The sequence below is a fragment of the Pristiophorus japonicus genome, chromosome 9, assembly GCF_044704955.1.
Source record: "Pristiophorus japonicus isolate sPriJap1 chromosome 9, sPriJap1.hap1, whole genome shotgun sequence".
NCBI classification, from domain to species: domain Eukaryota; kingdom Metazoa; phylum Chordata; class Chondrichthyes; family Pristiophoridae; genus Pristiophorus; species Pristiophorus japonicus.
In genome coordinates this window covers 89454987-89480998 of record NC_091985.1, presented here as the reverse complement: position 1 = coordinate 89480998, position 26012 = coordinate 89454987, and the positions used below count along the sequence as shown (strand labels likewise).

Sequence of the window (26012 nt, the reverse complement as noted above, 5' to 3'; positions counted from 1 at the left end):
TTTCATCCTGAGACCCATCATCTGCCTCCTTGATCCCATTTCCACAGAACTGCCATCCAACTTCCCTTCCTGGCTCCATGCATTTTGTCCTTGTAAATGGATATACTGCCTCTCTGCCTTTCAAAACCGCCACCATCATTCCAATCTAAATAAAATCCCCACCAACCATTGACCCCTCTGTCCTTGCAAATTACTGCCCATCCCTAACCCCCCTTTCCCCTTCCAAGGTTCTCGCTTCCCGCAAATCACAGAATAAGGTAAATAAGTGCTAACGTTAAAAAATAAATGCTAAATTGTTTCCATCAGTTGGCAAAATGTTAATAAGAGAATTTAAGATAATCACAAAAAGAATGAAAAGGGGGTGTTTAGAAAAAAATTCTTTACACAGTGGGCGATTCGAATTTAGAAGTCTCTGCCACACACCATTGTTGAAATAGAGTATGTAAATTTAGTATAAAAGGGACTTGGATATGATTTTTCTACTTTTCTTTTTTTAAAAAAAAAACTGGAATTTAATTGAAGTTGTATTTTTATCCAGACTATATTAAATAATGCAAAAGCAAAATACTGCGGATGCTGGAATCTGATATAAAAACAGAAAATGCTGGAAATCTCAGCGGGTCAGGCAGCCTCTGTGGAGAGAAACCGAGTGAATGTTTTGGGTCGATGACCCTTCGTCTGAACTCAGAGTTCTGACGAAGGGTCATCGACCCGAAATGGTAACTCGGTTTCTTTCCACAGATGCTGCCTGACCCGCTGAGATTTCCAGCATTTTCTGTTTTTATATTAGATAATGGTTGAATGCAATGCAGAAATATATCTGCCTTTAAATACATTGAACATGAGATATGGCAGCAGCGGACAGGTGGCTGCTTTATGCAGGTGACTTAATTACAGATTCCATTTTTTCTGTGTATAAAGTTGTGGGATCTGCCCTTCCTCTAGATAGATTTGAGTTTGTTCAATCAGAGGGTTGTTGGAACATGGAATGCTTTGCCACAGGCAGTGGTTGTGGATTTGTATGGTAGTGGATGTGAATTAATACTTTTGATGGCAGGTGGTGAAAAATATTTTTGGAGTACATTTGCTCGCTGCTTTTGATGTTTCTGTGGCTCATTTACTATAAGATGACATTGTAAGTTCAGACATCTGTTTGGGCCATATGGGGAATCCTAACTACCTCAATTTACCCACTGGGTGTAAGGCGGGCAGGTGGTGCGGGTTGGGAAGGAGGGGCAAAGCTTGGATTCAGTACCTGATAGTCATGGCAGACTGACTTCTTATAGGGGTTTTAATCAGGCTCTTATCCCGTGGAGGTGCTTGCTGCATATTCATTGTTGTGACTGGTACACTGTAGGAAAAACAATTGCACTTGAGAACTTTTAATACATTTATGTTTTTATTTGATATTCTTAATTAATTATTCAAATTGCACCCATCTCTGCCATAACCAGTCACTTAACTATAATCAGGAGTTGCTCACTCAATTTAAGGGCCGGATTATGCGGTCAGCGGCGAACAAATGGCACTCACTGTTCATTATACTTACAATTAAAGTGAACATCCCCACTGACACCTGGGAGTCCCTGGCCAAAGACAGTCCTAAGTGGAGGGCGCTGAGCACCTCGAATCTCATTGCCGAGAGCATGCAGAAATCAAGCGCGGGCAGCAGAACGTGCGGCAAACCTGTCCCATCTGTGACAGGGACTGTGGCTCTCGTATTGGACTGTTCAGCCACCTAAGGAGTCATTTTAAGAGTGGAAGCAAGTCTTCCTCGATTCCGAGAGACTGCCAAGATGATAATGACACATGCACTTGCACACAGACTTTCTATGGGCTTTTGCACTGGACGTTGTGTAATTAGAAATCCAAAACAGTGCGGCACCCTCTATGGGGGAATCTGGGATCTGTGTGAACAGGGCAAGCAACAGTGTGCCTCCTTAACCAATCAGATTGAAGAATGCTTACAAGCCACGCAGAGTCTGAACCAGGAAGTGTAACTTAGAGTAGTTAATTCAATGCGAAATTATAAAAGAACAATGTTCCCTTTACTTTTTCTTGGGTGCACGGCCCCTTTAAGGGTCTGTGCAGCCTACTCAAAATACCGCGCATGCGTGGTTTTCCCCATTTAAAAGCTGCTGAGCTGGCTACGCAGGAGCTCCAAAGGGAACATTGGTACAGAAAGCGAAATAGAGAGGGAAATAAAAATGGCATCAAAAGAGAGAGATAAAAGATTGAAAGGAAAAGTTAAAAAAAAATTGTATTTAAATTTTTCTTCTCTCCAACAATAATTAAAATCTGAAGGAATGAGACTCAACACCTGTAAATATTAATTTTCAGTACCAGAGAGGTTGTTTGGCAGTAATTAAGACTTACCACTTCACTTACACTTGAATGGACTAGCCCTAACTACTTCTAGCGAATATAGTGGGTATCTATTGTGTAAGTGCCCCAGCTTCACGCCGTTGCGTGTATTTGAATGCTGAGTCCCTTGGTGAGATACTGATCTAGCTTTTTGTTTCTGGAGGAGCAGGGCAACTTGGACAGCAGCTTGCTGATTTCCACGTTTAACTGCAATGTATCGTCACCAGAAGTTGCTCTCCGATTTACTCTTTAATAACGTGAGCATTGATAGTCTCATTGTTATTTTTACCACAAAGTATGGGCCAAGATGTTCTTTCCGGACAGAATCCAAGGTTGGAAGGACAAAATCTGTAATTGTAATGCTAGATGTTTTTCATAATACAAAAAAACCCACATTATGCTTTACTGAAATTTATAGCAGTTTACTGGTCTTAAAAATAGTACAATATTTGCTCTTTCAAAGATACTTTTATTAAAATGGCTTATCCTAACTTGTTTAATGTCTCAGACCCTAACTTTGTTTATAAAGTCAGCTTTGAATATTTGGGCGCGAGCTTTCAAGATGGATTGTGTAGAAGTGATGTGATACCTAACATTTTCTGAACTCAATTTAATTTTCTTGCTTTATTAATTCAGCTCTGAAAAATGGACTTCACTGAGGCATACGCTGATACCTGCTCATCTGCTGGATTTGCTGCAAGGAAAGGGAATGCAGAACTTTTGAAAACCTTGATTAAAGCAGGTCATAGTCTTGACATTGCAGATAACCGTGGTTGGTGTCCAATCCATGAAGCCGCAACTCACAAATCTTTGAGATGCTTGAGGCTTTTAATACATGCAGGTACTGTAAATGACTAAGTACTTATACAGTTATTGTTGAAATAAGACCTGTTCCTGCCACGTAAACAGCCAATCTTACTAATTGCTTGAACATTATAGGTGTAGTCATTGTTCAATTTGTGTCATCCAAGTCAAGGGGAGGCGAGATTGGCAGAGAGGGGGTAGGGAAAGCCAACTCCAGCAGTACCCTACTCCTGACAAAATGTCGAGAACATGAACTCCTCATCACCAACACCCTGTTCCACCAGAGGGTCAAATACAAGGTGTCATGGCAACACCCTTGCTCCAAACACTGGCACCTGCTCGACTATGTCATTGTCCGAGCCAGGGATTGCAAGGATGTGCGCATCACCCGCGACATGACAGGAGCTGACGACTGCTGGATGGACCACCGCCGAATCTGATCCATCATCAACATTAACATTGCTCCAAAGCGGAGGGGGCAGCAGAAGCAGTGCCGCAAAAAAGTCAGTGCCAGGGCACTTAAAGACCCAGCTAAGAGAGCCAATGCCTCAAAGCTAACCTGGTGTGCCTTGATGACCCTGAGATGCTAAATGCCCACCGCTTAGTCTGCCCTCCAGGCCTCCATAACCAGTGCCTGCGAAGAGACACTTGGTCACTCAACCAGAAAACACCAGGACTGGTTTGATGAGAATGATCAGGAGACCCAAGAACTAATCGATCGCAAGCTCAGTGCATTTCTGAGCCTCAAGCAACAACCCAACTCTGGAGCAGCAAAGCAACATTACAAGCGGCTCAAGGCTGAGTACCAACAAAACACCCGGGACGTAAAGAACAGGTGGTGGATGGAGAAAGAACAGGAGATACAACAACTGGCTGACAGTCATGATGTGCGAGGATTCTTCATCGCAGTCAAGGCCACCTACGGTCCAAACTCCCAAGGCCCCACCCCACTGCTGGCCAAGAATGGGGAAACACTCGAGGACACCGAAGCAGTCAGGGTCTGCTGGAAGGAGCATCCCACAGCATGCTACCCACCACCACCTCCGTGAAACCCCAACGTTGCATGAGGTAGAAAAAGCCATAAGACTGCTCAAGAACAACCAGGCTACGGGAGCGGATGGAATATCTGCTGAGGCGCTAAAGTTTGGCGGAAAGGTGCTGTTGGCACGGATACATAATCTCATCTCTCTCATCTGGAGGAAGGAGAGCATGCTGGGAGATCTCAGAGATCGTGATCATCTTTTAAAAAAAGGTGACAAGTCCGACTGCGGCAATTACAGGGGAATCTCCCTGTTATCAGCCACTGAGAAAGCTATCGCAAAAGTCTTCCTCAACCATCTTCTCCCTGTGGCCGAGGAGCTCCTCCCGGAGTCACAGTGCGGATTTCATCTACGGGGCACAACGGACATGATCTTTGCAGCGCGACAGCTGAAGGGAACAGCGCCAGCCCTTATACATGGCCTTTTTCGACCTTACAAAGGCCTTTGACACTGTCAACCGCGAGGGTCTATGGAGCGTCCTCCTGTTTCGGATGCCCCCAAAAGTTTGTCGACATCCTTCGCCTGCTCCACGACGACATGCAGGCTGTATTGCCAACGGATCCATTACGGACCCAATCCTTATCCTGACCGGGATCAAACAGGGCTGTGTCATCGCTCCAACCCTCTTCTCAATCTTTCTCGCTGCCATGCTCCACCTCAGTCAACAAGCTCCCCGCTGGAGTGGAACTAAATTACAGAACCAGTGGGAAGCTGTTTAACCTACGCCGCTTCCAGGCCAGGTCCAAGACCGTCCCAACCTCTGTCATTGAGCTACAGTACGTGGACGATGCTGTGTCTGCGCATATTCTGAGGCTGAGCTCCAGGATATAGTCGACGTATTTACTGAGGCATACGAAAGTATGAGCCTTGTGCTAAATATCAGTACGACAAAGGTCCTCTACCAGCCTGTTCTCGTTGCACAGCACTGCTTCCCCCCCCTCCCCCCTCCCCCCCCCAGTCATCAAGATCCATGGCGCTGCCGTGGACCATTTCCCATATCTCGGGAGCCTCTTATCAACAAAAGCAGACATTGATGAGATTCAACACCGCCTCCAGTGTGCCAGTGCAGCCTTCAGCTGCCTGAGGAAAAGAGTGTTCGAAGACCAGGCCCTCAAATCTACCACCAAGCTCATGGTCTTCAGGTCTGTAGTAATACCCGCCCTCCTATATGGCTCAGGGAATCCAAGTTGCTGGAGAGATATCATCAACGATGTCTCCTCGATCCTACAAGCGCACCAACATCAGCGTCCTCGTCCATGCTAACATCCCCAGCATTGAAGCACTGACCACACTCGATCAGCTCCGCTGGGCAGGGCACATAGTTCGCATGCCAGACATGAGACTCTCAAAGCAAGTGCTCTATACGGAGCTACTTCACGGCAAACGAGCCAAAGGTGGGCAGTGGAAACGTTACAAGGACAGCCTGAAAGTCTCCCTGATAGTGCGACATCCCCACTGACACCTGGGAGTCCCTGGCCAAAGACCACCCTAAGTGGCGAAAGTGAATCCAGGAGGGCGCTGAGCTCCTCGAGTCTCAACGCCGAGAGCATGCAGAAATCAAGCGCAGGCAGTGGAAAGAGCATGCGGCAAACCAGTCCCACCCACCCCTTCCCTCAACGACTATCTGTCCCACCTGTGACAGAGTCTGTGGCTCTTGTATTGGACTGTTCAGCCACCAAAGAACTCACTTCAGGAGTGGAAGCAAGTCTTCTTTGATGCCGAGGGACTGCCTATGATGATGATTCAATTTGTGTCATCCGAGTGAAAGTTGACCGCAATGTACACACCATGCTCTGTGATCAGGCATTTTGTATATAAATTGTGTCTAGGCTGTAATGTATTTACAATCCTTAAAGCCTTTTGTAAGTCGGAATGTTGCAGGGTGGCGCCTTCCATTGAAATCAAATTAGGAAAACATTTTTTTTTTCCTTGACCAAATGAAAGTATTGTAAACCCTTTTCATTAAATTGTAAAATTGAAGCAAATTAATTGCATATAATTTAGTGGATTTCCTGTGATGTTCACAATAAATTAGAGCACGCACTCTCTTACCTGCCTTATTTGTCTTTGTGGTGTTGTTTCTCTGTTTCTGTCTCTCCTTTTTTTGCTTTTCGTTTGCCCTCCCATTCTCTCTCTCCATGTGTTCTTGGTTTCCTGTCCTCATTATGGATGATTCTGTGGACATCCTGGCACTCTGGAAACTTGGCTCATGATCAGAAAGTTCTATGTCTCCTCATGGAAGGATCCCCACCCAAACTGTTGTCGTGACAGCTTGGCCTTCATTTTTGGTTGTAATCTACCAAAATTCCCTGGATTCTGGGGTGGTCCCAGCAGATTGGAAAACCACAAATATAATGCCCCTATTTAAAAAAAAAAAGGAGGCAGACAAAAAGCAGGAAACTTTGGCCAGTTAGCCTAACATCTGTCGTTGGGAAAATGCTGGAGTCCATTATTAAGGAAGCAGTAGCGGGACATTTGGAAAAGCATAATTCAATCAAGCAGAGACAGCATAGTTTTATGAAGGGGAAATCATGTTTGACAAATTTGCTGGAGTTCTTTGATGATTTACTGAGCAGGGTGGATAAAGGGGAACCAGTGGATGTGGTGTATTTGGATTTCCAATAGGGATTCGATAAGGTGCCACATAAGAGGTTACTGCACAAGATAAAAGCCCAATGGGTTGGGGGTAATATATTAGCATGGATAGAGGATTGGCTGGCTAACTAACAGAAAACAGAGTCGGGATAAATGGGTCATTTTCCGGTTGGCAAACAGTGACTAGTGGGGTGCTGCCGGGATCGGTGCTGGGTCCTCAACTATTACAATCTATATTAATGACTTGGATGAAAGGACCGAGTGTTATGTAGCCAAATTTGCTGATGATACAAAGATGGGTGGGAAAGTAAATTGAGAGGAGGATACAAAAAATCTGCAAAGGGATATAGACAGGCTAAGTAAGTGGGCAAAAATTTGGCAGATGGAGTATAATGTGGGAAAATGTGAGGTTATCCACTTTGGCAGAAAAAATAGAAAACCAAATTACAATTTAAATGGAGAAAAATTACAAAGTGCTGCAGTACAGAGAGACCTGGGGGTCTTGGTGCATGAAACACAATAAGTTAGTATGCAGGTACAGCAAGTAATCAGGAAGGCAAATGGAATGTTGACCTTTATTGCAAGGGGGATGGAATATAAAAGCAGAGAAGTTCTGCAAACAACTGTACAGGGTATTGGTGAGGCCATAACTGGAGTACTGCGTACAGTTTTGGTCTCTGTATTTTAAAGAAGGATATACTTGCATTGGAGGCTGTTCGGAGAAGGTTCACTAGGTTGATTCTGGAGATGAGCGGGTTGACATGAAGATAGGTTGGGCCTATACACATTGGAGTTCAGAAGAATGAGAGGTGATCTTCTTGAACCTTATAAGATAATGAGGGAGCTCGACAAGGTGGATGCAGAGAGGATAGTTCCACTCATAGGGGAAACTTAAACTAGGGGACATAGTCTTAGAATAAGGGGCCGCTCATTTAAAACTGAGATGTGGAGAAATTTCTTCTGAGGGTTGTAAATCTATGCAATTCTCTGCCCCAGAGAACTGTGGAGGCTGGGTCATTGAATATATTTAAGGCGGAGATAGACAGATTTTTGAGCGATAGGGGAGTTGAGGGTTATGGGGAGCGGGCAGGGAAGTGGAGCTGAGTCCATGATCAGATCAGCCATGATCTTATTGAATGGTGGAGCAGGCTCGAGGGGCCAAATGGCCTACTCCTGCTCCTATTTCTTATGTTCTTATCAAGTTCACCGTGGCTTCTTTCCCGCCCCCCCTGTCACACCCACCTCTACCCAACAGCACCTTTTCCTTCTGTTGAGGATTTCATCCTTATTTTATTCCATCCCTCACACCTCTTAACATCCTTGTTGCTTACCACACCTCTACACAACATTCCCTATAAGGCGCACAGCCCTACTTGTTCCGTGCAAACCGGGGCCGACTTGTTCGATGTAAAGTTTTGCGTGTGCTCAAAACTGTGAATGGGCTTAAAGGGGCTTGCCCCCTCTCTTTTCCGCCCCTCCCCCCCCCCCCCCGAAAAAAAGGAACATTGCTCCTAGATCAACTTCATCCCATCTCTCTTCCCTGAGTTTCTATGATCGTCATCCTTGGTGATGTCAGATTACACCACACTTTCCTAAGCTCCTCTCCTCTGATGTCACCGACCTCCTATTTTCTTTAATTTCACTTTTAATATAAATTCTCCTACCCATTTCCTTGGGCAATCCCTTGACCTTGTCCTCTTGTGCCTTTCTGCACCAAGATCTTGATCACTGACTAGGCAATCTGTGATCACTTGTTTCCCTTAACATTCCCACTCTTCCATTTCCACTATTCTCACCACCTGAGCACAAGGAACAAAACTCTTTCCCAACTCCTTCAAAATTTACTCTTAAATTCCCAACTTCCATGACTAGTCCACCACTCATCGCAGCACCCCTGTTGCTGTCAGTCTATTTAGTTGCTCCCTCATCTGTGCCTTCACCACCCTTGTTCCTAGCAAATCAATCACCGTGCCCCACCATTGTCACTCCCCTGGTTCAGCTCCTTTTACTTGTTAAGTCAAAGGAATGCAAGCTTAAATGTGCCTGCGGCACAAGTGGCTTCGTCATTAATCACTAGAACTACCTTACCACATCATGCTTTATCGTGCATCATTCTCCTCAACCAAAATCGCCTACTACTTCATGATCAACCTGAAGAATAAAGATGAATCTGGTTCCACTTTTTCATGACCAACTATCTTCTCAAAATCTTCTTTGCTCACCTCAATAACCAAATGTGAGGAGCTTATGGACTTCTTTCATCATCAAGATTGAAATAATCAGGGCAGCTGCCTCTATTGCTTCCTCCCCTTACTCCTGCCTACTTTAGCCCAGGACCCCATCTTTTTCAGTTTCTTGCTTAATTCCTCCCAGTTCTTTCCAAGTTCATCTCATTCATTGAACCCACCTCCTTGCCCCTCAACGATCTCCCTACTCAACTCCCTTTCCTGGCTCCCTTGTTAATTGACATTGCTAATGGGAGCACTTTTGAAGGAAAGAAAATCATTACCTCAACTTCGACCTATTCACCCTTTCGAACTATTGATCCATTTCTAACTTCCCTTTCCTCTCTAAGGTTCTTGAACGTGATGTTGGCTCTTTACTCCTGAAACCCCCTTGCCACAAACTTTGCTCTTTGTTACTGATTACATTCCTCTCCCTCGACACTGTCTCACACTGAACAAGATGCTTTGTAATTTTGGGTACCCTGTTTGGCCCTGAGCTGAGCTTCAAACCCACATCCTCGGCATCATCATTCCTTCCACCTCTGCAATATTGTCCATGTCTCTCTGCTGTTGAAACCCTTATATGTGGCTTTGTCATCTTCAGATTCAATTGGGCTTAAGGTTATCCTAGCTGGTGTCTCATCCTCCACCCTCCATAAACTATAATTTAACTGAAACTTTGTGATATGTATATTGCTGTAGTCACTGCTGACCTACACTCACGCTGCACCCCAACACATTAAAATTTAAAATTATATCCTTGTTTTAAAAATTCCCTTCATGGCCTTGCTCCACCCTATGTCTGAAATTTCCTCCATCCAGATATCTCTTCCTCTGGCTCCAGCCTTCTCTGCATTGCACCTTTCTTTTTAAACCTCCCCCCTTCCCCGGCAATTGGTGATAGAGCCTACAGCCATCTTGGAACACCCTCCCTAAATAATTTCTTCTCCTTCTGCACCTTAAAAGCCTCCTCTTTATCAAGTTTTCAGTCACCCCTCCCTTCTTGGCTCAGCATCCATTTTCCTGCCTATTTGTGAAGCTGCTTGGGATGTTTCTTTATATTGGAAGTGTTATATAAATGAAATAGTTTTTCTGTTTTCTTGTCTGCTGTTGAGTTTGATTCTTGTGCTGTACTTGCTGTCAGTAATTGCAATTGGGAAGTAGAAGAACCAAAAATAGCAAAAGTTGACAAGCTGGGTAGGCGGCTGGTGAGGGTTGGGAATAACTCTGGGCCAGGACAGCCCGAGAGTGACTTGGAATCATCATCATCATCATCATAGGCAGTCCCTCGGAATCGAGGAAGACTTGCTTCCACTCTTAAAATGAGTCCTTAGGTGGCTGAACAGTCCAATACGAGAACCACAATCCTTGTCACAGGTCATTGAGGGAAATGGTGAGTGGGACTGGTTTGCCACACGCTCTTTTCACTGCCTGAGCTTCATTTCTGCATGCTCTCGGCGATGAGACTCTAGCTGCTCAGCGCCCTCCTGGATGCAGTTCCTCCACTTATAACGGTCTTTGGCCAGGGATTTCCAGGTATCAGTGGAGATGTTGCACTTTTTCAGGGAGGCTTTGAGGGTGTTCCTGTAACGTTTCCTCTGCCCACCTTTGGCTCATTTGCCAGCATGTGAACGATGTGGTCTACCCAGCGGAGCTGATCAAGTGTGGTCAGTGCTTCAATGCTGGGGATGTTGGCCTGGTCGAGGATGCTAATCTTGGTGTGTGTCTGTCTTCCCAGGGGATTTGTAGGATCTTGCAGAGGCATCGTTGGTGATATTTCTCCAGCAACTTGAGGTGCCTATTGTACATGGTCCATGTCTCTGAGCCACACAGAAGGGCAGGTATTACTACAGCCCTGTAGACCATGAGCTTGGTGGCAGTTTTGGGAGCCTGATCTTCAAATACTCTTTTCCTCAGGCAGCCGAAGGCTGCACTGGCACACTGGAGGCAGTGTTGAATCTCATCAATGTCTGCTCTTGTTGATGAGAGGCTCCCGAGGTAAGGGAAATGGTCCACATTGTCGAGGGCCGTGCCGTCTATCTTGATGACTGGGGGACAGTGCTGTACAGAGAGGACAGGTTGGTGGAGGACCTTTTGTCTTATGGATGTTTAGCGTAAGGCCCATGCTTTTGTATGGCTCAATAAATATGTCGACTATGTCTTGGAGTTCAGCCTCTGTGCGCAGACGCAGGCGTCGTCCGCTAGAAGGAGTACTTCGAAGATCTCCTCAGTCGAGACTCTGCCTTTGACCCGAGTGTTCTCGAATCCATCCCGCAGCATGCTACCCGCCACCACCTCAGTAAAACCCCAACACTGCACGAGGTAGAAAAAGCCATAAGACAGCTTAACAACAACAAGGCTACGGGCGCGGATGGAATCCCTGCTGAAGCACTGAAGGATGACTTAGACTAGGTCAGGTTGCAAAGCTGTCCTGCTTGAGAGTTTATCAACCTGCCTCATTACCTGCTTGTTCACTCATACGCTGGTCCAACACAAGTGCTTCTTGGCCTGTTCTCCAGTGCAGCAACTACTCGCCTGCATGAGTGCCTCTGGCCTGCTGAGATGTGAATTTGGAGAATAAGGGGCAGCTGTAAGTGGAGGAGTATAAGTGTGAAGCAAAACAGTGAAGAAAAGCAAAAACTGAAGGAGGGCGGCAAGGCAGTGAGAAGTGAAGTATGAGAGTGAGTCATGTAAGCATTTTATTTGAATGAAAAGTACAATAATTTTTTTTCTTCCTCCAGCTTCAGCGACTCCATGCATAGAATTGAAAACATTTGAAGGTGAAACAGCACTTCATCTTGCTGCCAAATGTGGCCATTTAAAAATTGTTCAGATTCTGCTGAAGGCTGGGGCAAATCCGAATGCCATCACTAATGAAAATGTAACGCCACTTTTTTTAGGTAAGGCACTGAAAACACATATGGGTCATAATTTATGGCGTCCGTGGTTGGTTGGACTTGCCCTTGCGCTTTTAGGGCTAGATTTTCGCTGACTTTGTGACTGGGTTTTCGCTGTGATTTGACCCCCCGCGGCGAAAACCCGGTTGGCAGGATCTTAGGGCACCTTTTTTTGCGGCGGCGCTTCCGTGTACCGCCAGGGAGAGGTGCGCCGACGTGAAACGACTAGCAACGCCACGGATTGCATTACCGTTGTATTTTTGGCACGCTCCGCCACACCCAGAATACAGCCCTGCCTGCAGCGGTAAAGTAGGAAGACCTGCAAAAAAGGTAATTTAAAGTTTTTATAAATTATTTTTCAGCGATTTTCGTAGGTAAGAGTTTTGTGAATGTATTTTGCAATTTCCCCCTTCCCCCCCCCCCCCCCCCCCCCCCCCACCCCAAGGCCCCTCGCGCAGCGCTACCGGTCCCGGACTAAAGTTGCCGAAACTCGTGGTTTGCGCCACTAATCCTCATGCAACGCCAACTTTACCGATGCAGACGTAAATGCCTAAAAACGGTAGTGCAGCGAAAACTGTAATTTTGGTGTAAAACTACTGTTTTCGCCCACAACAGCAAATCTGGCCCTAAGGGCTCAAGTTTTGGCCTGAGTTGCTCCTATTTTTTTTGAGCAACTAGTTTAGAATGGAGCATCTTAGAAATTGCAAATCTCTGCATTTAGTTTGCTCTAGTTCCAGTGAGTTAGAATAGTTCCATTTTAGAACAGATTTTTTTTTCAAAAGGGGGCGTGTCCAGCCACTTACGCCTGTTTTGCAAGTTTAGACAGCGAAAACTTACTCCAAACTAACTTAGAATGAAGTGTAGATTTTTGTACGCTCAAAAACGTTGCCTACACTTTAGAAATTAGGCGTAGGGAACGAGAGATGGGGGTGGGGAAGAGAAGTTTACAAGCATTACTTCACTTTTACAAATAAAGAGCCATCATCAATAATAAATGATCAATAAATCAATCACTATAATGTTTTGAAAATGATTAAATGCAGTATCTCCAAATTTGCGGATGATACTAAGTTGGGTGGTAGTGTGAGCTGCGAGGAGGATGCTATTAGGCTGCAGAGTGACTTGGATAGGTTAGGTGAGTGGGCAAATGCATGGCAGATGAAGTATAATGTGGATAAATGTGAGGTTATCCACTTTGGTGGTAAAAACAGAGAGACAGACTATTATCTGAATGGTGACAGATTAGGAAAAGGGAAGGTGCAACGAGACCTGGGTGTCATGGTACATCAGTCATTGAAGGTTGGCATGCAGGTACAGCAGGCGGTTAAGAAAGCAAATGGCATGTTGGCCTTCATAGCGAGGGGATTTGAATACAGGGGCAGGGAGGTGTTGCTACAGTTGTACAGGGCCTTGGTGAGGCCACACCTGGAGTATTGTGTACAGTTTTGGTCTCCTAACTTGAGGAAGGACATTCTTGCTATTGAGGGAGTGCAGCGAAGGTTCACCAGACTGATTCCCGGGATGGCGGGACTGACCTATCAAGAAAGATTGGATCAATTGGGCTTGTATTCACTGGAGTTCAGAAGAATGAGAGGGGACCTCATAGAAACGTTTAAAATTCTGACGGGTTTAGACAGGTTAGATGCAGAAAGAATGTTCCCAATGTTGGGGAAGTCCAGAACCAGGGGTCACAGTCTGAGGATAAGGGGTAAGCCATTTAGGACCGAGATGAGGAGAAACTTCTTCACCCAGAGAGTGGTGAACCTGTGGAATTCTCTACCACAGAAAGTAGTTGAGGCCAATTCACTAAATATATTCAAAAGGGAGTTAGATGAAGTCCTTACTACTCGGGGGATCAAGGGTTATGGCGAGAAAGCAGGAAGGGGGTACTGAAGTTTCATGTTCAGCCATGAACTCATTGAATGGCGGTGCAGGCTAGAAGGGCTGAATGGCCTGCTCCTGCACCTATTTTCTATGTTTCTATGTTTTCTATCCCACACCATAACTATTTTTTGACGTCGTATATTTGCTAATTAACTGTTGACATGCCTAATCACAACCGACTATCTCAGCCAGTTCCTCCGAACGTACGTCTTGGATTACAAGCTTACTGCTTCATGAATTGCTAAATCAGACTTGCTTTAGAACTGCCCCTCCCTTACCATATTGATTGCTTTTACAGAATCCTAGGTAAACTAACACAAATCTACATGCAACAGGTAGGTGGAGATAAAAGCTGCATAAAGTACTTGAAAACATCCAGTAACACAGGATCTTGACACCCTCAAATGATTTTTGTATAGTTTATCAAATTGTTTGAAGCTGTCTGCACAACAATACATTTTTAGCTTTCTCACTGTAAACCCCCAAATGGCTGAGCCACTGTGAGAAAGCTCATTGTAATTGCTTCTTCAGAAATTAATGCAAAACACACAACTCCGTGGGGTGGGGGAGAACAGACACGTTTAGGAACAAGCCCATCCTTTTTTTAAATAATCTCAACCCTAGAAACCTAGCTTTACCCCATACCCTGCAATCATTTTCTCTCCAGAAACTTACCTTAAATTCATTTATATTATTACACTCTCTTGCTCACTCGCTCTCTCTCTCTCTCTCTCTCTCTCGAGCAACTTCTTCCACAACGTCATTACTCTTTGTGTAAATAAATGGTCACTGACTTCCTTCCTTGTTCCATGAAACAATAAAAAGGCATGGATTCAGGATGGTGCAGGCTTGATGATTCAAATGGCCCTTTCTCATTCCAGACTTTGTTCTTTATAGTACTCCTGGCTGAACACGGCAGGCACTGTTCCCGCAGGTCACGGCGGGGGGCCCATTCGGCCAGGGTTAGGGACGGTGTGCTTTGGGCCCCTCCCACACAGCCTGCACAGATTCGGGGGCGAGGAGCTATTGTACATATGCGCACACTCTAGCGCGCATGTGCAGAGGTCCTGGCACTGTTTTCAGCGCCGGGACCCTACTCCGCCCCCCCGCCCCTTCCCTTGTGCTGCGCTACGCCGAGGGCCTTCATCATTCCAGCTGCGGGGAGAATAGCAAGGTAACTTTTAGGCACGGTTTTTGTTCTAAAAAGTTGGCGCAGCTCAGAGGTGTGCCATTCTAAGCGTGGGGGCAAACTTGGGCCCTATGTATCTCCTTTAAGGAGGACTGAGAAAGGAAGTGTAAATTAGTGGGTGAATTTAATGTCAAATCAAATATAGAAAGAGAGAAATAAAGAGAGGGAAAGAAAGATTGGATTAAGAGAGAGAAAAAAAGACAAAAAGGAAATGTTTTTTTAAAAAAAAAAGTAAGGCTTATGGATCCCAAGTGTGTGCAAAGGTAATAAAACAGGGGTGTCTCCCTCCCGCAGGAGCACAGTCACCAGTCAATCATTAGATAACTGATGAGCATATTTTAAAAATCAATTTCACCACCTTCTTCTCATTTTCACACGTAACTCTCCTTAACCTCTCTCCTGCCAGGACGGCACGGAATAAGTTTCTGGGAATGAATAAGATGTGCCAGTGCAATCAGTTAACAATGAAAGTGCACTTTGTTTTGTATACATTGGGTTGCAGCTCCAAAATACGCTGAGATATATTCTAAATAATATGGGCCCAAGTTTCCACATGATTTGCGCCTGATTTTTAGGAGCAACTGGTGGAGAACGGACTAGTTTAGAAATCGCAATTCTCCACATTTTTTTTTCTCCAGTTCTAGTCAGGTAGAACAGTTCTACTTTGGAACAGAATTTTTTCTTCAAAAGGGGGCGTGTCCGGCCACTGGCGCCTAATTTCAAAGTTTCCACAGTGAAAACGTACTCCAAATTAACTTGGAATGGAGCAAGTGAAGATTTTTGTAGAACTGAAAAAACCTGTTCTACACATTAAAAAATCAGGCGCAGGTTTCAAATTAGGCGTAGGGAACGAGGGGGTGGAGGGGGGTGGGGGTGGGAAGGGGGAAGGGGGAAGGGGGAAGGGGGAAGGGGGAAGGGGGAAGGGGGAAGGGAAGTAATTAAATTCTACAATAAATCCTTAGTTATACTTATGCAAATATTATACAAATAAATCCAACCTGAATAAACATTTATAAGCAAAGAAAAGATTAAATAAACCATGTTCCTACCTGTGTGAAAGTTCTTCAGGCAGGCCTTTTGGAAGCGGTTTGCCGTCGGGACCGAAGGCTGAACGGGCCGGGCCCGAGATTTCGGGCAGGGCCCGTCCCCAGCACCAGAGGTAGGTGGCATTGGGTCGGGTCGGGGAGAGAGGTTCGGTTCGGTTCGGTTCGGGTCAGGGAAGGAGGGAGGGAGGGAGAGCGAGAGCGAGGGGGAGAGGTCAGGTCGGATCCAGTCCGGGGGCGAGAGTAGAGTTGGGTCGAGTCGGGTGGGAGCGGGAGCGACAGGCGGTTCGAGTCGGGTCCGGTCGGAGGGGGGGGGGGGGAAGCAGGAGCGGCAGCTCGTCTTCTCTGAGGAGCAGTTCCTTCAGCTGCTCAGGGTGGGGACGCGCTGGAGACGTAGAGGTTACTAAAACCATCAGCCCCCATTTTGACGAGGTCTATTTGACTGAAGTGTCTCCCACCATGAAGTGGCAACTTAAAAAGAAACAGTACAGAGTTCTAGGTCGGGTTGGGTATGGTCCGGTGGGGGGGAAGCAGGAGCGGGAGTTGGCAGGAAGCAGGAGCTGGCCATGGGAGGAGCCTTATTCACGCAGCCCCAGTGAGGCCATTCGGCCAGGGCTAGGGGCTGCGTGCTTCGTGCCCCTCCCACACAGTTTCAGGCGCCTGGAGCTACTGCACTTGCGTGCCCACTGTAGCGCGCATGTGCAGAGCTCCCGGCACTGTTTTCGGCGCAGGGTCCTAGCTCCGCCCCCTACAGCTCCTGCTGCGCTGCGCCAAGGGCCAGAGGACCTGCAGAGAGGTGGAGAATACAGAGGGTTTTTTTAGGCGCACTTTGTGGCGCGAAAAACTGGCGCCCAGCTCGGAGGGGCGCCTGTTTTTTATCGTGTGGAAACTTGGGCTCTATAAGTGGCATATAGCTGGGGGAAAAAACTTAAAATTCTTTAAACAATTTATTTGCAGCTGTAAGAATCAGCTCACATCAGAAGGAATCGTAATGAGCTATGAAATAAAAACAGAAAATGCTGGAAATATTCGGATCAAGCAGCATGTGTGGAGAGAGAAATAAAGTTAACGTTTCAGGTCGATGACCTTTTGTCAGAGTTATGATTAATTTACGGATACAAAATCTCAATTTTATACCAGGAATGACATCTTCACTGGATAATATTTAAGGGTTCTAGTTAATTCTTCACAATGTAATCAGTATTTAAAATGCGTCTGTTTATCTTGTATGTATTAATATGACTACATTCTTGATTGTTTTCATCTTTCAACATTTGAAGCTACCGAGAAAGGCCTCATTGCTGTTGTAAGGACACTACTAAGACATGGAGCAAGAATTAATGGGTCCCATTCTGCGTGTTTATGGAGTGTTGTGCACCAGGCTGCTTATCAGGTACTGTGACATTCATTATATATCTCCATAAGGACGAGGAAAGATTTAAAGCAATGTTAGCATCATCATGAATGCTAGTGAAGTGTAATAATTTTGTTTTTCATGGTTGGGATGTGATGAAGGAATGGCGATTATATGTTCAAGTCGGGACGGTGTGTGACTTGTGGGGGATGGTGTTCTCGTGCACCTTCTGCCCTTGTCCTTCTACATGGTTGAGATTGCTGGTTGAAGCGATGGTGCCAAAGAAATGTTGTAATATATAAATCTGAAGCATGTATTCTAATATATAATATAGTCAGGGGTTAATTTTGTGTGGTAGATATTCCTCTTAACTGCACCTTCGGAGCACAGTTTCCAGATGCAAAGGAAGAAAAAAATGGGTACAGACTTGTTTTGCAAGGTCATTACCCCTTTACATAATTTCTTGAAGATCCCCTGATTGGGTGGGGGGGCGGTAGGGTGTGCAGCTAAGAGCACTTGAGCCTGAAGCAGGTGCAGCAGGTGTATATCACATTGTAGCGAGGTAGGAAGGGCCTAAATTGCCTCATACCTCATTTTCCTCTCAAGTCCAGTTAGACATGCATTTGGAAGGGTGCCCAGAAGAAGCAGGCAGTAACGTCTTTCTCATAGTCTTGATCAGATCAGAGGATCCAAGTGTAGCCTGGGTGGCACATGGAGGCCAGTTGGAAAGTAAGCCTTTCCTTCAACTTGGCCATGTTTTTGAACAGGATCCTCTGGGAAAGTGATCATCATATGATAGAATTTCACATTGGGTTTGAGAGTGAAATATTTAAATCTGAAACTAGAGTCTTAAACTTAAATCAAGCCAATTACATAGTTTTGAGGGGGTAGTTGGCTAAGGTAGATTGACCATGTTTTTGAACAGGATCCTCTGGGGAAGAGTGATTAAAATATATGAAAGTAGATAAGTCGTGGCAAACATTTAAAGAAATATTCCAAAATTGTCAACTAATACACATTCCATTGAGAAATAAAAACTCCACGGGAAAAGTGATCCATCTGTGGCTAACTAAAGAAGTGAAGGATAGTATTAAATTAAAAGAAGAGGCTTATCATTTGGCGAAGACTGAGGACTAGGAGAGCTTTAGAAACCAGCAAAGGTTGACCAAATAATTGATGATAAGGGAGAAAATAGAATATGAGAATAAACTAGCAAGAAATATAAAAACCGATTGTAAGAGCTTCTACAAGTATGTAAAAAGGAAGAGAGTAGCAAAAGTAAGCATTGGTCCCTTAAAGGCTGAGACAGAAGAAATTATAATGGGGAATAAGGAAATGGCAGAGACATAAACAGATATTTTGTATGTCTTCACAGTAGAAGACACAAAAAGCATACCAGAAATAGTGGGGAACCAAGGGGCTAATGAAAGTGGGGAACTTAAAGTAATTAATATCAGTAGAGAAAAGGTACTTCAGCAAATAATGGGACTGAAAGTCGACAAATCCCTTGGACCTGATGGCCTACATCCTAGGGTTCTAACAAAGTAGCTGCAGATATTGTGGATGCATTGATTGTGATTTTCCAAAATGTCCTAGATTCTAGAATGGTCCCAGTGGATTGGAAGGTAGCAGATGTAACCCCGCTATCCAAGAAAGGAGGGAGAGAGAAAAAAGGAACTACAGACCAGTTAGCCTGACATCAGTCATCGGGGAAAATATTGGAATCCATTATTAAGGAAGTGCTAATGGGGCATTTAGAAAATCATAATCTGATTAGGCAGAGTCAACATGGTTTTATGAAATGGAAATTGTATTTAACAAATTTATTAGCATTTTTTGAGGCTGTAGCTAGCAGGGTAGATAAAGAGGAACCAGTGTTTGGATTTCCAAAAGACATTCGGTAAGGTGCCACATAAAAGGTTGTTAAGCAAGATAAGGGCTCATGGGGTTGGGGTAATATATTAGCATGGATAGAGAATTGGTTAACGGATAGAAAATAGAGTATGGACAAACGGGTCAGTTTCAGGTTGGCAGGCTATAACTAGTGGGGTGCCGCAAGGATTAGTGCTGGGGCCTTAGCTATTTACAATGTATATTAATGACCTAGATGAAAGGACTGAGTGTAGTGTATCCCAAGTTTACTGATCATACAAAGCTAGGTGGGAAAGTAAGCTGTGAGGAGGACACAAAGAGCCTGCAAAGGGATATAGATAGGTTAAGTGAGTGGGCAATAAGGTGGCAGATGGAGTATATTGTGAGGAAATGTGAGGTTATTCGTTTTGGTAGGAAGAATAGATAAACAGAATTTTTAAATGGCGTTCAGAAAGATTTAGGTGTCCTCATACAGGAAACATAAAGTTAGCACACAGGTGCAGCAGCAATTAGGAAGATAAATGGCATGTTGGCCTTTATTGCAAGGGGGTTGGAGCACAAGAGTAAGGAAGTTTTACTACAATTGTATACGGCTTTGGTGAGATCACATTTGGAGTACCGTGCACAGTCTTGGTCTCCTTATCTGAGGAAGGGTATACATGTTTTAGAGGCGATTTTCTTTTATTTAAAAAAAAATTCATGAGAGATGAGCATCGCTGGCAAGGCCAGCATTTATTGCCCATCCCTAATTGCCCTTGAGAAGGTGGTGGTAATCTGTCATCTTGAATCGCTGCAATCTGAGTGGTGAAAGTACTCCCACAGTGCTGTTTAGGAGGGAGTTCCAGGATATTGACCCAGTGACAATGAAGGAATGGCAGTATACTGCAAGTCAGGATGGTCAGCTAGGAGGTGGCGGTGTTCCCATGCATCTGCTGCCCTTGTCCTTCTAGGTGGTAGAGGTCGCAGGTTTGAGAGGAGCTGTCGAAGAAGCCTTGGCGAGTTGCTGCAGTGCATCTTGTAGATGGTACACACTGTAGCCACGGTATGCCGATGGTGGAGGAAGTGAATGTTTAAGGTGGTGGTTGATGTGCCAATCAAGCGGGCTGCCTTATCCTGGATGATGTCGAACTTCTTGAGTGGTTTTGGAGCTGTACACATCCAGACAAGTGGAGAGTATTCCATCACACTCCTGACTTGCCTTGTAGATGGTGGAAAGGCTTTGGGGAGTCTGGAGTGAGACACTCGCTGCAGAATACCCAACCTCTGACCTGCTCTTGATGCCACAGTGTTTATGTGGCTGGTCCAGTTAAGTTTCTGGTCAATGGTGACCCCAGGATGTTGATGGTGGGGGATATGGTAATGCCATTGAATGTCAAGGGGTGTTGGTTAGATTCTCGCTTGTTGGAGATGGTCATTGCTTGGCACTTGTGTGGCGTGAATGTTATTTGCCACTTATCAGCCCAAGCCTGAATGTTGTCCAGGTCTTGCTGCATGGGGGCATGATCTGCTACATTATCTGAGGAGTTGCAAATGGAACTGTGCAGCCATCAGCGAACATCCCCACTTCTGACCTTATGATGGAGGGAAGGTCATTTATGAAGCAGCTGAAGATGGTTGGGCCTAGGACGCTGCCCTGCGGAACTCCTGGCTTCTGTGATGGTGGGGACCTCAGGAGGAGGCTGAGATGGATCATCCACATGGCACTTCCAGCTGAAGGTGGTAGAAAACGCGTCAGCCTTGTCTTTTGCATTCACGTGCTAGGCTCCACCAATATTGAGGATGGGGATATTCATGGAGCCTTCTCATTCCGTTAGTTGCTTAATTGCCCACCACCATTCACGACTGGATGTGGCAGAACTGCGAGCTTTGATCTGATCCATTGATTGTGGGATCGCTTAGCCCTACTTATAGCATGATGCTTCTGGTTTTTAGAATGCATGTAGTCCTGTGTTGCAGCTTCCCCAGGTTGGCACCTCATTTTTAGGTATGCCTGGTGCTGCTCCTGGTATGCTCCTCTACACTCCTTATTGAACCAGTGTTGGTCCCCTGGCTTGATGGCAATCTTAGTGAGGGATATGCCGGGCCATGAGGTTACAGATGGTGGTGGAATACAATTCTCCTGCTGCTGCTGGCATACAGCGCTTCATGGATGTCTAGTTTTGAACTGCTAGATCTGTTGTGAATCTATCCCATTTAGCATGGTAGTAGTGTCATACTACACGATGGTGGGTGTCCTCAATGTGAAGACTGGACCTCGTCACCACAATGACTGTGGCGGTCACTGCTACCAATGCTGCCATAAACAGAGGCATGTCCGACAGGTGAGGACGAGGTCAAGTAGGTTTTTCCCCTCGTGGTTGTTCTCTCTCCACCTGCTGCAGGCCCAGTCTGACAGCTATGTCCTTCAGGGCTCGGTCAGTAGTGCTGCTACCAAACCAGTCTTGGTGATGGACATTGAAGTCACCCACCCAGAGTACATTCTGTGCCCTTGCTATACTCTCAGTGCTTCTTCCAAGTGGTGTTCAACATGGAGGAGTACTGATTCATTAGCTGAGGGAGGGCGGTAGGTGGTAATCAGCAGCAGGTTTCCTTGCCTATGCTTGACCTCAAGCCATGAAACTTCATGGGGTCTGGAGTCAATGTTGAGGATTCCCAGAGCCACTTCCTCCTGACTATATACCACTGTGTCACCATCTCTGGTGGGTCTGTCCTGCCGGTGGGACAGGACATACCCAGTGATGATGGAGGTGTTTGGGACATTGACGCAAAGCTATGATTCAGTGAGTATGACTATGTCAGGCTGTTGCTTGACTAGTCTGAGGGACAGCTCTCCCAATTTTGGCACAAGTCATAAGAACGTAAGAACATAAGAAATAGGAGCAGGAGTAGGCCATACGGCCCCTCGAGCCTGCTCCGCCATTTAATACGATCATGGCTGATCCGATAATGGACTCGGGTCCACTTCCCTGCCCGCTCCCCATAACCCCTTAATCCCTCATCGTTTAAGAAGCTCTCTATGTCTGTCTTAAATTTATTCAATGTCCCAGCTTCCACAGCTCTCTGAGGCAGCGAATTCCACAGATTTACAACCCTCCGAGAGACGAAATTCCTTCTCATCTCAGTTTTAAATGAGTGGCCCCTTATTCTAAGATTATGCCCCCTAGTTCTAGTCCTTCCCTATCAGTGAAAACATCCTCTCTGCATCCACCCTATCACGCCCCCAGATGTTGGTGAGGAGGACTTTGCAGGGTCAACTGGGCTGGGTGTGTCCAAAACCGGTGCCGAGGTCGATGCAGGGTGGTCAGTTTTGTTTTATTCTTGGCTTGCTGGGCCATTTCAGATGGCAGTTAAGAGTCAACCACATTGTTGTGGGCCTGGACTCACACATGGGGCAATCTAGCTAAGGACGGCAGATTTCCTTCCCTAAAGGACATTAGTGAACTAGATGGGTTTTTACGACAATCCAGTTGTTTCATGGTCACGATTAATGATCCTAGCGTTTTATTCCAGATTTATTTAATTAACTGAATTTAAATTCCCCAGCTGTCGTGGTGGGATTTGAACTCTCATCTCTGAATCATTAGTCCAGGCCTCTGGATTACTTGTTCGGTAACATAATCACTATGCAACTGTTTCTGGATTGATCCTGGGATGAGAGGGCTGTCCTATGAGGAGAGATTTGGTAGGTTGGGCCTATACGCTCTGGAGCTTACAAGAATGAGAGTTGATCTCATTGAAACATATAAAATTCTGAGAGGGTTTGACAAGGTAGGTGCTGAGAGGTTGTTTCCCTTGGCTGGAGAGCATAGTCCTGGAATAAGGGGTCGACCATTTAAGACTGAGATGAGGAGGAATTTCTTCACTCAGAGGGTTGCGAATCTTTGGAATTCTCTCCCCAAAGGGCTTTGAATGCTGAATCATTGAGTAAATTCATGGTCTGCCAACCAGTTCTCTATCCACATCAATACATTACCCCCAATACCATGTGCTTTAATTTTGCACACTAATCTCTTGTGTGGGACCTTGTCAAAAGCCTTTTGAAAGTCCGAATACACCGCATCCACTGGTTCTCCCTTGTCCACTCTACTAGTTACATCCTCAAAAAATTCGAGATGATTTGTCAAGCATGATTTCCCTTTCATAAATCCATGCTGACTTGGATCGATCCTGTCACTGCTTTCCAAATGCGCTGCTATTACATCTTTAATGATTGATTCCAACATTTTCCCCATTACCAGGCTAACCGGTCTATAATTCCCCGTTTTCTCCCTCCTTTTTTAAACAGTGGTGTTTACGTTAGCTACTCTCCAGTCCATAGGAACTAATCCAGAGTCGATACTGTTGGAAAATGACCACCAATGCATCCACTATTTCTAGGCCACTCCCTTAAGTACTCTGGGATGCAGACTATCAGGCCCTGGGGATTTATCGGCCTACAATCCCATCAATTTCCCTAACACAATTTCCTGATTAATAAGGATTTCCTTCAGTTCCTCCTCCTCACTAGAGCCTCGGTCCCCTATTATTTTCGGGAGGTTATTTGTGTCTCCCTTAGTGAAGACCGAACCAAAGTATTTGTTCAATTGGTCTGCCATTTCTTTCTTCCCCATTATAAATTCACCTGAATCTGACTGCAAGGGACCTGAAGTGAAAGAGGACAGAGCTCCCTAGAAGACTGAAGGGCCAGCCAAAGTGCCTTACCCCAGTCCAAGTGCATGCCTGTTGTGCTCGTGTGCCCCCCCCCCCGCCCTGTTTCCCCCCCCCCTCTCCCTGGTCCTCTTTTCTCCCCCTCTGCACTCTCTCGCTCTGCATGCAGTCGCCCAGGGGCCCTCTCTGCTCCAGGCCGGCTGCTCTTGGCCCTCGGAGGGGGAAAGGAAAGGAAGAGAGTCCTGGAAAGGGGAGAGAGAGTCTGGTGGTGTCGGGAGAGAGAAGGATGGGAGAGAGTCCGGGGGGCAGGCGGGGATGGAAAAAGAGAGTCCGAGGGGGGCGGGGCGGAGAGAAGGAAGGAAGTCCGTCCGGGGGTGGGGGGTGGAGGTGGAGGAGGAGGAGGAAGGAGTCGGTGGGGGGGGGGGGGGTGGGGGTTTAGTGTCAAAGCTGGAGAAAGTCCTGGGGGTTGGGAGGATCTGAGCGGGCGAAGAGAGTCGGAGAATGATTTTGGGGGGGAGGGGGTGGAGCTTGATGAGGGGCGGGGCTTGACCGATGCATGTTTATCGAAGAATGTGCAGTACAAATGATAACTCTGTATATTTAAAAGCTGGGCAGCCATGTTTCGTGCTGATGAAACCATCTTTGTCAGGAGTAGCTACTCCAGAAGAAGACCAAAAAAGGTAAGTAATTTGAGTTTAAAAGGTTTCTTTGTGGGCCAGGTGGAGCAGGAGAGACCATCACATGAGTGCAAAAGATAAGGCTGAAAGACTGATTTGCAGCCAAAAGGGCCGATTGGGTGATCCATTTCGGCCTCCTTCTAAGGTCCTCAACCGAATTAGCCTCGCCCCTAGCTAAGCAGTTCCACTACAGCAACAACAGTGGCATCTACCTTTCAAATGTGGAAAATTGCCCAACTGTGTCCTACCAACAAAGAGCAAAACAAATCCAACCTGGGCAATTACCACCCTATTTTCAATCATCATCAAAATTATGGCAGGAGTCATCAGCGGCATATGGAGCAGCACTTAATCATAAGTAACCTGCTCACCGATGCAGAGTTCCACCAGGACCACATGTCTCCAGACATGGACAAAGGAACTGAATTCCAGAGGTGAGGTGATAGTGACTGCCCTTTACATCAAGGTAGAATTTAACTGAGTGTGACACCAAGGAAAACTGAAGTCAATGGGGATCAGGGAGAAAACTCTCCATTCGCTGGTGTTCTATCTGGCATGCAGGAATATGGTTGTAGTTGATGGAGGCCAATCATCTCAGTCTCTGCACTGCTGCAGGAGTTCCTCAGGGCTGCATCCTGGACCCCACTATCATCAGCTGCTTCATCAATGACTTTTCTTCAATCAGAAGGTCAGAATGGGGCACGTCGTCTTCATCCAATAAGGAGTTTAAAAAATTATTTGTTCATGGGCTGTGGGCGTTCCTGGCAAGGCCAGCATTTATTGCCCATTCCTAATTGCCCTCGAGAAACTGGTGGTGAGCCACCGCCTTGAAACACTGCAGTCCTTGTGGCGAAGATACTCCCACAGTGACTTTGTCATAGCAGTTTGGTACACCTGAGTGGTTTACTAGGCCATTTCAGAGGGCGTGCTGGTATGTCGGAACTGTTGGAGCATGCACTCACCTTGACCACCCGAGTGATGTCGTTGAATTTCTTGCAGCACTGTGTCAGGGTCCTCACAATCACACTGCTGGCCGAGATCTCCTGGTCCACTTCCCTGAAGACCTGGGGCAATGGCCACCTTCCAGTGGCCAGGAACAGCACTGCCCTCCAGCCCCCGACCAATGCCTCCAATGTCTGGTCGCTGAAACGGCGAGCTCTCTCCCTGGGATTGGGATCCGCCATGAGAATTACCGGATTCAGTTGCTTGCAGATCGCCTTCACAGCCAGCAATGTTGATAATGAGGATCTGCACAGTGATGGAACCTCCCCTTTCAGAGCTGGAAGGAGCTATTGTGAAGGATCATTCCCGATTACATTGCACCTGAAATTCATTATTGCTCTGCTGGTAGAGCCCCTGTAGCATCCTAGTGAGTTGATTTAGCACTCCAGTTCTTTCTTGGAGCACTAACAGCCAAATGG

The 26012-nt window shown here is 46.0% G+C and overlaps 1 protein-coding gene across 2 annotated transcripts in view; it reads left to right on the top strand.

Moving 5' to 3' along the window:
* asb3 (ankyrin repeat and SOCS box containing 3) overlaps positions 1-26012 on the top strand; it is a 104289-nt gene that overhangs the window by 5812 nt on the left and 72465 nt on the right. For both annotated transcript variants that reach the window (XM_070889539.1, XM_070889540.1), the window contains exons 2-4: positions 3001-3205; positions 11770-11928; positions 17322-17434. In XM_070889539.1, the coding sequence (XP_070745640.1) occupies positions 3010-3205; positions 11770-11928; positions 17322-17434 (468 nt within the window). In that variant the 5' untranslated portion in view covers positions 3001-3009. The remainder of the gene's footprint in view (positions 1-3000; positions 3206-11769; positions 11929-17321; positions 17435-26012) is intronic.